Source organism: Pan troglodytes, chromosome 5 (genome assembly GCF_028858775.2).
Source record: "Pan troglodytes isolate AG18354 chromosome 5, NHGRI_mPanTro3-v2.0_pri, whole genome shotgun sequence".
Taxonomy (NCBI): Eukaryota; Metazoa; Chordata; class Mammalia; order Primates; family Hominidae; genus Pan; species Pan troglodytes.
Window position 1 is genome coordinate 53,464,196 of NC_072403.2, and position 13,646 is coordinate 53,477,841.

Sequence of the window (13,646 nt, forward strand, 5' to 3'; positions counted from 1 at the left end):
AGGATTCTTTAAAATCTGAAGGATTCCAGATTATGACATGTTTACATTTGTTTTTCCGAAACTTCCTTCTAGTGGTATTTAGCTAGATAATGGTGGTGTGGATAGTGGAAGGTGGTATGGGTAAAAGGAAGCTGAAATGTTTCAAGAGCAAAGAACAGAAAATCCTTATTGAAACTGACTTAAACAATAGGGAAAAAATCTCACGTAATTGAAAGTCTAGAAGTAGGAGTCATATGACCTGCCACTCGGTGATTCTGTTATGGACCTGAATTATATCTTTCCATTCTGCCATCCTCAGTGTACACTTTATCTTCAGACTGTCTCCTCTTGTGATCACAAGAATGCTGAGAGTGGCAATCAGGGCGACATGATTTCTTGTCCATTTGACAGAAAAGAGAGGAAAACCTCTCCCTAACCATAGAATGTAAGTCCTTTCAGTTTCTTGGACCACTTTTGGGCACATTTACCTGTAGACCAATGAAACTTGTAAGAAGAATACTATTTACTGATTGTCTCAGTGTAATCATATGAAAGTAGGATTGATTTGGGAGGACTCAACTGCATTGTCTGCTGAAGACTTTGAGATATATTTAGGATCTATCATAAGGAATGCAATTTAGGTTCTACTTTGACATCTTGTTGACTAATGAGATACTAATGATTATGACGATGGGGAAATGAGATAGGAAGTATGGAATAGAGACAGTTTCTGGAGGAAACCATGTGAATTCAGCTTTTGACATGGGATTTGATACGAAATATTGGCTGAACTTTTGCTAAGAGTTTGTATTAAGTGTTTAGTTGGAAGGTGCTATTCTGGAAGTTAGGTATTAAATTTACGGGTATGGGTAAGATCGTCCAAGAAGATTGCTTAGCGTAAGAATGCGAAGAGAGCTTTCTCAGAATATATACATTTAAGAAGTTGTTTGATGACCAGGAACTCTTGAATGTATATATACACACACACACACACACACACACACACACACACATATATATACACAAATATACACACATATATATACACAAATATATATATACATATATATACACATATGTATGTACACATATATACACATATGTATGTACACATATATATACACATATGTATGTACACACATATATATACACACACACAAATATATATACATATATTTGTCAGAGTCATCTGCTAGAAGTAGGAGAGCTACAAATAAAATGAAGAATCATAAGATCAAGATAGAGGGGAAGAGGAGAGCCCAGTAAAGTCTGGCATTGGGGCTCATATTTCCTGTTGGAGCATTTGCCAATCTTGAAAGTGGTAGCTTAGCCTATGAAAAGAACTTTCGATAGACTTTTGGGTTCAAGGAGACAAAAATTAGAGTTCAAAGCTCGTGAAAGAGGAGGTATCCTAGTGAACTAGGTTTTGATTTAGTTCCTAAAGGGATTTACTGTAGGAGGAAGTATGAAATGGAAATAGACCTAACTCTGAGGAACACTGAAGTTCAACTTCTAATAATGTCAATTCTTGATGGGAGGAAGGTGACCTGGGATTTTTACTATCCCTACCTTAGCTTACTGAAAGAATGAAAGTAAACCTTCATTCTCTAGAGAAGAAGACATCATCTAGAGTTTTAAATTATCTCTATGTTTTCCTGTAAATCTTTTGTGTCTTGTACTCATTCAGAGATAATTAGGCATACTGATAGATATGACACATGGCTAGAAACCAAGAACAACAGACAATGGAACCTGGCCTTTAGGGGATCTAGATATTAGAGATACTAGATATAAGCTTTAAAGTAACTGTGCTTAATAAATGTTAGAAGTGATAAAAGATGGGGTTGATAATTTTGACAGAACTAGAACCTTGTAAGTATATATGAATATGAGTCAGTCTAAGCTTAAATGAATTTGTTTACATATATAAGTATATATAAATATATACACACACATGTTAATATATGTGTGTATATTTTTAAAAGAAAATATCTGAACTGAAACATAAGGAGACAAAAAAGATAGAAAATATGGAAAAGACCTTAAGAGACATAAAGAATATGGTTGACTCTTGAACAACATGAGTTTGAACTATATGGGGTCCATGTATACACAGATTTTTTTCAGCCTAATGGGGAATAAAAATACAGTATTTGTGAGAATACAAAACCGCATATGAGGAGAGCCAACTTCTGTGCAGGCACGTTCCACAGTGCTCACCATCGGGTTTGAGTATGTGTGCTTTTGGTATACGTGAGGATCTTAGCACCAATCCTCTGTATATACAGAGGGATGACTGTACAGTGGGAAGGTCTTATGTACATGTAATTGGAGGACCAGATAGGAGGGAGAAAAAAATGGAGCAGAAACTGTATTTGAAGATACAATGTTTTTCAATTTTCTAAAAGTGATTAAAAGCATCAGGCCACAAAACCAAGAATACTATGGAATCCAACCTGGGTATATGCAAAGAAAACATTGAGGCAAGGAATTGAAGAACACACACACAAAAATGGAAAAATATTCCATGTTTAAGGATTGGAAGAATCAATATTGTTAAAATTTCCATACTACCCAAAGCAATCTGCACATTCAGTGCAATTTATAACAAAGTTTATAAATTTATAACAAAGTTGCCATTGGAAACAGCACAAATGTTCATCAGCAAAATAATGGGTAAAAGAGTTGAGGTATATTCATATACCATGTTACCACGTATCAACAAATAAATGAACGAGAGCTACACACAGCAAAATGAATCTTAGGATTTCATTGACATAAAGTTAAAAATATTCATAAATAATCTGTGGTGTTAGAAGACAGCTTGGGTGGGAGCAGGTGGGGTAGTGATTGGGAAGAAGCATAAGGGTAACTTCAGAGATGTGGATCATGTTCAGTTCTTGGCCTATATGGTGGTTACTCTGGTATGTTCATGTAATAGTTTCTCAAACTTTATACTTACCGTTTCTGAAAATGTTATGCTGCAGTTTAAACTTCAGTGAGATAAATACGAATAAATATATTTTGTCCTAAAATTTTCTAAAATGTTAGGAAAATAGGTTCAATTAAGAATAGACTCACTACTTTTTAGGTAGTACATTTTTTCTCTAAGGCATCTCCAAGTGATCACAAAGAATAGAATATTTGATTTTTTAAGTTAGAATTTATGCACTTGGAATCACTCCTGTTTTGGTGCCCATATTATCACTTATTTTTCCATTTCAATTAATGCAGTAGGACATTGACCCTCATCTGAATTAATAAATGGGTTAACTTATTACGTGCAGTGTTGGTAATGTATTGCTATATTCTGAAGCAAATAAAAGGACATATTTTGGTTATTTTGTTGTATTTTGTTAGCATACATTTTAGACATTTTTGTTAAAAAAATTATATACTTGAGATAACTCTTTTCTATATTTCATTTTCTTTCTTGGAGACAGGGTCTCACTCTGTTGCCCAGGCTGGAGTGCAGTGATGTCATAGCCCACCGCAACCTCAAACTCCTAGGCTCAGGTGATTCTCTCACCTCGGCCTCCAGAGTAGCTGGGACTAAAGGTACATGTCACCATAACTGGCTAATTTTTTAATTTATTTTTTTCTTTTATAGATATGGGGGTATTGATTTGTTGCCCAGGCTTGTCATGAACTCCTGGCTTCAAGCGATGCCCCCATCTCAGCCTCCCAAAGTGTTTGGGTTAAAGGCATGAGCCACTGCACCCAGCCTGTGTCTTAAATTATCATAATATCTGTACCTTATGCAATTCTTCCTTGGTCATTCAGGCAGCTAACATAGAACTTTTTTTTTTTCTCCTTAAATCTACATTTTCTCTTGGATTTGGCAAATTTTTAGCTGAACTAACATTCTAGTACTCACAGCTGGATGTTCTCAAAAGAATGAAGTTGGAGCCCTACCCCACACTGTAAGCAAAAAGTAACTGAAAATGGATCATTGACCTTAAATATAAGAGTTAAAACTCTTAGATGAAAACAAGAGTAAATCTTCATGGCCTTGGATTTGGCAATAGGTTTTTAGATACGTGTGATATTGTGATATAATAAGGAATGTGTATTTAATATTTGTCCCTGGTTCCTGGCACCATAGCTCCTAAAACCCTTGAAATTTCCTGAGTGATAAAGGTGAGAGGAACATCTTTTGTTATTTATAACAAGCATCTTTCAACCACGTCTGAGTTTATATTAATGAGGAGGCTTTTGTAAAGTCCCTAAGGATGGGGAGGGGCCTTGTTGCCAGGGGAACCAACCAAATGTTTAGCTTTCATTAAAAACCCTAAACAACAGAGTTTAGAGAGCTCGTGGGTTGGTGAACACATTGAGGGGATAGGAAGGTGGTACATCTGGAGAAGTTATGGAAACTCTGCATCTCTTCCTGCATACCTTGCCTTTTGCATGTGTTCCATTTGGCTGTTCTGAGCTGTATCCTTTATAATAAACTGTTAACAGTGAGTAAAGTGCCTTCCTGAGTTCTGTGAGCTCTTCTAACAAGTTATCAAACCCAAGGAGTGATCATGGGAATCCCCAATTTATAGCCAATTGATCAGAAGTACAAGAGGACAGGACTTGAGATTGGCATCTGAAGTGGGAGCAGTCTTGTGGGTCTGAGCCTTTAACTTGTGGGATCTGATGCTAACCCCAGAAAGACAGTGTCAGAATTGAATTAAATTATAGGACACTCAGCTGGTGCCAGATAATTGGTTGTTGTGGGAATAAATCGCCACACATTTGGTGTCTCAGAGTGTTATGAATCTAGAGAAAAGTATTTTGTTCTTTTTAGACTATGTCACAAAAAGCATATTTAACCAAAGAAAAAATAATTGTACTTTATCAAAATTAAAAACTTATATGCATTAAAGGACATTAAGAAAGTAAAAAGACAACTTACAAAATGGGAGAAATCTTACGAGATTTGCAAGTATCTGGAATATGTAAAGGACTGTTATAACTTAACAACAAAAAGACAAACCTGTTTAAAACTGCAGCACAGGCTGAAATAGGTATTTATCTAAAGGAGATATAAAAGTTTTGTTTTTTATAACAAGCATGTTTATAAGCATGCTTGTTATATAAACACTTGAAAAGATGTTTAACATCATTAATCATGTCAGTAAGCACTTGACAAGATGTTTAATATCATTAGTCTTTAGGGAAATGCAAATCAAAACCACAGCGAGCACCACTTCACACCCACTGAGATGGTTAAAAATTTTTTTAAGAAAGGAAAATAAGTAATAAATGTTTGCAAGGATGTGGAGAAATTGGACTTTTATACATTACTGGTGCAAATAGAAAATGTTTTAGCTACTATGAAAAGCAGTTAGGTGGTTCTTCAGAAAGTTAAACATGGAATTACCATATGACCCAGCAGTTCCAAACGTCCAAGATAATTGAAAACAGACTCTCGTGTATTGTACGTAAATATTCATAGCAGCACTATTTACAGTAGGCAAAAGGTAGAAGGAATCCAGATATACCTCAATGGGTAAACAGATTGTGTTTTATATATGTGTGTGTATATGTATAATGGAATATTATTCAGTCACAAAAAGGAATGAAATACTGCTATATGTTATGAAGAGGATAAACTGCTAAAACATTGGGCTAAGCGAAAGAAGCCAGACACAAAGATAATTGCATGATTCCATGTGTATGAAGTATCCAAAATGGGTAAATCCATAGAAGATAGAAGGCAGGTTGCTGTTTGCCAGGGGTTAACTAATTAATGAGGAAAGGTTAACTAATCTTCTGGGGTGTTGGAAGTGTTTTAGAAGTAGATAAAGGTGGTGGTTGCATAACATCGTGAATGTACTAAATGGCACTGAATTGTTCATTTTAGAATTTTTAATTTTATGTTATGTAAATGTCACCTCAACTAAAAAAATAAAATCTAGTACATAAATATGTTGCCATCTTATAGTAGTTATATAATAAGTCAGTACCTTATAGTTGATTTAGTTATGGACATAACCAGGAATGGTGAGTCGTATTTTTGTTACCTTTCGATTTCCATGTATTCTTTTTTTAGACTAACACTACAGAATTTCAAGCTGTTATTTGTGTATCTGTTAAAAGAAATATATTCGATCAGTGAACTTCTCTTTAATTTATATCCTTTGACCATTTTTCATGGTATTTTATATAAAACATCTCTTAATTTCTAGAAATTTAAGTTTGGCTGGTTGTTATAACTACAAATAGCTTTATTTCATTATTGATTTCAATTGGAGAGTTTGGTTTTTTAAAAATTCCTGGTGGTATAATTATATATAGTACATTGTTATATCTTGAGGCCATATAAAAATAGATTTTTGTACCAAATGATGACCAGAATTTTATAGACTAAGCTATATTTTCATATGATTCAAAGTATTAAATAAGTGGTAAAAGTGAGAAAATAGTATTTTGTATTCATTGTGAAATAAGACTTGTAATTTTTAAAAGGAAGAGGTTTAGCTATGTGCTATGATGTTCAGGTTTTATAATCACCAGTTTCTGGTTGATATGAAATCTTACAGAATTATTTGTGGTCTTGCGATAGACATTTTTTTCAAAGACCAAATAAATTTTGAAAATTATTCAGTATGGTGCTTAGGAGCTTCTTATTTTTGTATATATGTCTTAAGACACATTTTAGCTGACTGCTGTATTATGACTATCTCATGTATGCATGTGTCAATTTTAATACCTATTTATGAGCACCTGAAAGATCAGGAAGCAGGTATGTCATGTGTAATAAAAGAGTACTTGTTGCCTTTTTGGTGATAAAATTGTCTTTATTGACGTAGTATAAAATTGTCAAAATTGTTTTTTTCCAGCTTATTTTCTTCTACTTCAAATGAAAATACCCATTTCATTGCATTATTAAATGAAATGGTATTAATAAAATTCTTAGTACAGTAGTAAGAATTACAAATATAAGCCTATAATTCTCTCGTCTGTGGCTAAGCAGTCTTGCCCTAGTTTCTCTTAACATTTGATTTTTTTTTTCCTTCACCATCATGCTTTTTAAATTTGAATGTTATATAGGACTTGAGTTTCTACTTGTTTTTAGTTCTCTATATTTCAGTTTCAGAAAATAGTCTGGATTTAAGTCTAGATAATTTTCTGGTTTAGAGTAAAATCATATGTGGTTGTATTTGAGATAGACTACTACACTTAAAAGCAAAGCTTCCTGGGAACATAATAAAAAGCAGGCATTATCTACTAATCGGAAGCTTATTAGTGGTTTTCCTCTCTACCATAATAAACATTTTTTAAAGTTATTTAGGATTATTAAATTAAAATATAACTTTAAAATAAGTAAAACAGTGCACACGTTTACAAATACAGAGAATGAAAGTTCATGTCTGCCTCTGTCACACTTTTCCAGCCTGATACAAACTTTTGGAAATAGAAAAACCTAAATAATTTTGATTGTTAATAACTTGTGAAATATTTTTAATCTTAGATGAAAAATCAACACTGGAACAGAAACCTTCTAAACCAGCAGCTCCACAAGTCCCACCCAAGAAACCTACTCCACCTACCAAAGCCAGTAATTTATTGAGATCTTCTGGAACAGTGTACCCAAAGCGACCTGAAAAACCAGTTCCTCCACCACCTCCTATAGCCAAGTAAGTTTTACCTAATTTTGAATTAGCTTATTGATTTACTCACCTTTGACCTTAATGGCTCTATTGCCTTTCTAAATCTCCAGGTATGTTTTTTCTTATTTTTCAATTATATTTATTTTTAAAATTGACATATACAATTGTGTGTATTTATTGTATACAACATGATGTTTTAAAGCATATATATAATTCATTGTGGAATGGCTTTGGTAACTGTGATAACCTCACATAGTTAACATTTTCATGATGAGAACACTTAACATTCACTCTTAGCATTTTTAAAGAATGCAGTACATCACATTAACTGCAGTCACTAAAATGTACAATGGATTTCTTAAAAGTTATTCCCTCTATCTAACCGTATGTATTCCTTGACCACATCTTCCCACTCCCCTCCAACTCACAACCACTTCAGGCTCTGGTAATCACCGTTCTACTCTCTATTTCTATGGGATCAACTTTTTTAGACTTCGCATTTGAGTGGAGAACATGTGGTATTTGTCTTTCTGTGCCTGGCTTATTTGACTTAACATCCTCCAGATTCGTTGATGATGTGCAAATGGCAGGCTTGCTTTCTTTTTTTATGGCCGAATGGTATTCTTTGTGTATATATGCCACATTTTCTTTATTCATTCATCCATTGATACTTTAGGTTGCTTCCATATTTTGGCTGTTGTGAATAGTGCTGTAGTAAACATGGGAATGCATATATTTCTTTGACATATTGATTTTATTTCCTTTGGATATGGACCCAGTAATGGAATTGCTAGATCATATGATAATTATCTTTTTAATTTCTCGAGGGACCTTTGTAGTGTTTTCCATAATGGCTGTAGGAATTTACATTCCTATCAGCAGTGTGCAAGGGTTCCCTTTCCTTAAGATGCTCACCAACACTTATTATCTTTTATCTTTTTGAAAAGTTAAAGTTTATTTTAATGTTGTAAATAACATCCAAGAAGAATATAAACATGTTGAAAGCTGGATATGTAAACAAAGATCACAGGCAGGTTCTGGGAATTTTATTGGAGCTTTGGTTATTAAAATGCATCAGTAAATTCCCAGGGTGCTAAGCACTATTCTGTTGGCTGTGCCAACAGTCCTCATGCATGCTTAAAACACTTGGGGGAATTATAGTACAAATCCAGTCAGGGTTGGAACCATGGCAAACCAAGGACTCTTAGAGATGGACCTGTTCGTGCTGCTAGGCATCATGGAGAAAGCAGCAGACGAAGAGGTGAAGGAGGCTTATAGGTAGAAGGCCCTCTCCTGCCACCCAGACAAGTTGGATAATCACAGAGCAGCTGAACTCCTCCACTAGCTTTCTCAGGCCTTGCTGCAGCCAGGGCTGCATATGATGATGTTAGAAAAGCCAAGAAGCAGACAGCATAGAGGACCCAGAGGCTTGATGAGAGAATAAAAAAAGCTAATCATGACCTGAGGCCCAGGCCCAGGTGAGTGAGAAGGTGGAGGAAAGCTAGATCACCAGGACACTTGAGCAGGAGATTGAACATCTTAGTGAATAGTGTTCATGGCAGCTGGAGGAACAGCAGATGATGTTCCAGGAGCAGATGTGCCAGGAACTTGACTTGAGATTAGAAGTCAGAAAATACTGAAGACAAAGGAACCCAAAACTAAAACTGAAATGGAAGTACAGGAAGGATGAGTCAGAAGGCAGTTACTCCAAAGGTGTCCTCTTGTGGCTTTTGCAAAAGTATGGTGGAATTCTCAACCTGGTGCTTTTGAGTAAGAAGGCAGGTACTGGTGTCATGGAGTTTGGGACTGTCGAGGCTGCAGAGATGGCTGTCTGGAATAAAGTTGGCCTGGGTGATAATCCTTGAAAGATTTCCTCTTTCAAAGGAGGACTCCAGGGTGCAGTGGGCCCCAGCCACCCAGGACAGTGAAGGGACCCAGTGGTGTCTCTTCTTACCACATGCAGCAGTAGTCAAGGAATGGCAGCCCATTTAGTCTCCTGCCACAGCCTTCCTAAGTCACAGCCCTTTTTAAAACATCACCAATAAACTTTAAAAGCAAGAAAGAAACAATCCCATCAGAAACTGGACTAAGTACATGAATAGACAATTCTCGAAAGAAGATATACAAATGGCCAACAGGCATATGGAAAAATGCTCAAAGTCACTAGTTACCAGGGAATACAAATCAAAACCGCAATGTGATACCACCTCACTTCTGCAAGAATGGCCATAATCAAAAAATCAAAAAATAATAGATGTTATCATGGATGCGTTGAAAAGGGAACACTTGTACACTGCTGGTGGGAATGTAAACTAGTAGAACCACTATGGAAAGCAGTGTGGAGATTCCTTAAAGAACTAAAAGCAGATCTACCATTTGATCCAGCAATCCCACTACTGGGTATCTACCCAGAGGAAAATAAGTCATTATATGAAAAAGATAACTTGCACATGCATGTTTATAGCAGCACAATTTGCAATTGCAAAGTATGGAACCAGCCCAGATGCCCATGAATCAATGCATGAATAAAGAAATTGTGGTATATATATATACCATGGAATACTACTCAGCCGTAAAAAAGATGGAAAAAAATGGCATTCACAGCAACCTGGATGGAATTGGAGACTCTTAATTCAAGTGAAGTAACTTAGGAATGGAAAATCAAACATTGTACGTTCTCCCTAATATGTGGGAGCTAAGCTGTGAGGACACAAAAGCATAAGAATGATACAGTGGACTTTGGAGACTTGAGGGAAAGGGTGGGAGGGGAGTGAAGGATAAAAGACTGCACATTGGGTACAGTGTGCACTGCTCGGGTCGTGGGTCCACCAGAATCTTAGAAATCACCACTAAAGAGCTTATTCATGTAACCAAATGCCACCTGTTTCTCAAAAACCTGTTGAAATAAAAAATAATCTAAAATAATAAAAAAATTAAAAAAACAGGAGCATTCTGTACATTTTGATTTAGCTCTCACTGTTGCTTACCTTCTAGAGTTGTCCTTCTATTGTTGCAGTTTAATTTTTAAGTATTATTTTAAATATTTTCTGTATACTAATATCTGTTGAATGTTAATTTTATGTTTATAATAATTTTCTACACTTACTAAACTGTTCTCACATTTTTTATTTTATTGTGATCAGCCTTAGGAGAGAGTTTTGCGTTTATGGAAATGGTTTTACAGAACAGAAAGTAATCGGTATTAGGCCATACAATCTTTAATGTCATTAAATCACAATTAAAAAAAAAAGTCATGTTTCATACTAGTGATTTTTGCATGTTTTTTTCTTATTTCAGGATTAATGGGGAAGTTTCTAGCATTTCATCAAAATTTGAAACTGAGCCAGTATCAAAACCAAAGCTAGATTCTGAACAGTTGCCCCTTAGACCAAAATCAGTAGACTTTGATTCACTTACAGTAAGGACCTCCAAAGAAACAGGTAAGTCAGCATGGACAGCGGTGGTGCATTTAAAAAAAAAAAATTGTCAAAGAAACTCTTTAAGAGATATATTTATGCAATTTGTGTGTGGATAAAGTTGGATAAAGTTGAAATTACACAGTTGAAATTTGTTTAAAATTTAGCAGCCAAAGTAGAAATAATAAAAGAAGATAAGTAAAATTTTTATGGTCCTTACTGATCAGACTTTATGGTTTCTTACTGATCAGAGGACTGAAATAGATGTTAAAAGATGACCCATCTATTACTCCCTCTTTATAGTGGAATGACTGTACTACCCAATGGAGATATGAATACACTTTAGTTTTAAAAGTTTAAAAATGAGATGACGTAGACTTTCAGTGCCAGCATTAGATTATATTTCATAGGACTTTAAATTTCTCCTCTTAATCTAGAGATACTTTTATTTCCAGTGTAGGAAAATATGCTTTTTCTAACCCTTTTGCTAATTTTTTTTTAAGCTTTAGGACTGGTTTTTCAGCTTACTGATATCTTTGTCTAATGTGTACTTCCTGTTTTTTTAATACCTATTATTATTTGTAAAATGTAAAACTTGAAACGGAGAACTCTTGATAGTTTTCATTATTAAAGGCATTGTGCCTTCATTACTTTCTGGTAATTGTTAATATTTTGTATAGTGCTTTGCATTTGTGTTTAGTTTTTTTGACTTTTTCAAAGCACTTTCTCATGTATGTTCTTAGTTTAACTCTAGGAAGCAGATGCTTTTTTTTCCTATTTGGTGTCTAAACAAAGTAAGCTACAGACACATTAAATAAGCACTATCACATAAATCAAAAGGGAACTCTAAATTTTCATTTTTACTGTGATATTCTTTTAGGAGATCTTAATATTTTAATTTTTCTAGCTTCATTGTTACATTTCATGTTTACATTTAAAGTTCAAGGGCAGTTACACTTAGATATTTTTTATTACCTTATTATAAAATATGCTATTACATTTCAGGGTTTTTCAGGTGACCTTATTCTTCCCTCTTTCAGTTTGCAAATGCAAAGTTTCTGACTTAAAGTGTGGCCTCCTTTCAGTCTTTTTATTTGAACATCTGATAGATCCTTTTGTCATACAGTTGGATTCCCCTTGTTATGGATGAAGCTATATTTACTACTAATTTCTGGGAATTGAAATGTTGATTGTATTTTAGAGAAATTCATTGAAATTTATTCGGTATGTTTTATATGGTGAAAATTATCCTTATTAATTGTTTGATAAACAGAAAAAGAATCCTCATGTTTTAAAAAATCATTCTTTTTTATTGAGCGTATCAGTAAATAGAATTTGATCAGTTCATATTGTTTTCTGTTTGATTTAAAATATAGCTAGAAATGTGTTTCATAGGTTATAGTTGAAGAAAAGCAGATTATTTGCCCAGTTTTAACTCTGGAAATAAAAAAGTTATTGCAACTATATTTTAAATTTTCACAAATTTGGGGGATCTTTATCACATAAGTCTTTAAATGTTGATGGAGTCCCTTTGGGAATTGAAGGGGTAAAATCTGGAATCCACATCTTGCTTTGTATTCATCTTGAATGTTTTACTTAGTTTATGTCAAAGTAATGGAATTTTTTTTTAAATTTAGGTAAATTACAACATTTTCTTTTTTTTGAAACTTTTTCTATATAGTGTCACAACACACCGCCATATTTCTAGTAAAAATAATATATGTAATAATTTCAAACTGTTGATGATTGGAAAGTTCTGTTTTTACTTGGTTTGGGGGACCCTATTTCTATCTTTTATACATAGCTGTTATTTACTCCCTATATAGTAAACAGAGACTTTGTCGAACAGGGCGTGAAAACATCTTATTTCTGATTTGTTCTTTTCTTTAAATAAATAAGGAAATAATCTAGAGATGCTGAGACTTAGCCAAGTCAGAAAACTAACAGCTACTTTCAGGCTGCTGTTCTTTATTCCTTCCACTTAATTATACTACCTTTGGTGTACTATACTTAGGCCCTGTAAAGTTCAGAAAATACAAATGTTGGGAATTTAGTCCATGTTAACTGTCAGATTATTCACTGAGCAGGTTTTATATCCTCAGTCGTGTTTTAGGCACAGTTGCATGCTAAGATAAAAGGCATAATTGGTAGAAGTCAGTAGTGTATGTCCTAAACATTAATTCAGAGATTCCTGCTACCTTTTTAAATTAGACAATCATATGTTCCTAGTATTAGTAATATAAAAGTGTTCTACCTCTTCTGTGATGTTAATACTTTAAAAAAAGTATTTTGGCTCAAATACAGCCTCAAATATAATGTGTGAAACTAGCCTTTTTAATATGTTTTAGAAAGTTGAAAACATACATGAAAAACTTATTGAAAATTTCATTATTAGGCACCGTAATAATTTGAGGTTAAATAATAGAAAGTACACTGACTTTGCTGTTAATAAAAGGGGTTTTATTTACTAGTTGATAGCTGATAGCAAGTTTCTTAATGTTTTTTCCCTTAACTAACAATGGAATGATTTAGTACATGTGTATGTCCGCTGGAATACCTGACATGGAAGTTATTACAAATGTTATTTTTCCTTCTTTCCTCCCTCCTCCATTGTTTTAAACCCATCCCATTTTGTTTTTGTTCTAAT

The 13,646-nt window shown here is 34.1% G+C and overlaps 1 protein-coding gene and 1 pseudogene across 2 annotated transcripts in view; both read left to right on the plus strand.

The window, feature by feature from the left end:
- CD2AP (CD2 associated protein) overlaps positions 1–13,646 on the plus strand; it is a 142,217-nt gene that overhangs the window by 106,317 nt on the left and 22,254 nt on the right. For both annotated transcript variants that reach the window (XM_009451415.5, XM_527616.9), the window contains exons 12-13: positions 7,445–7,610; positions 10,881–11,023. In XM_009451415.5, the coding sequence (XP_009449690.1) occupies positions 7,445–7,610; positions 10,881–11,023 (309 nt within the window). The remainder of the gene's footprint in view (positions 1–7,444; positions 7,611–10,880; positions 11,024–13,646) is intronic.
- LOC134810305 (dnaJ homolog subfamily C member 17-like) lies at positions 8,687–9,604 on the plus strand (annotated as a pseudogene).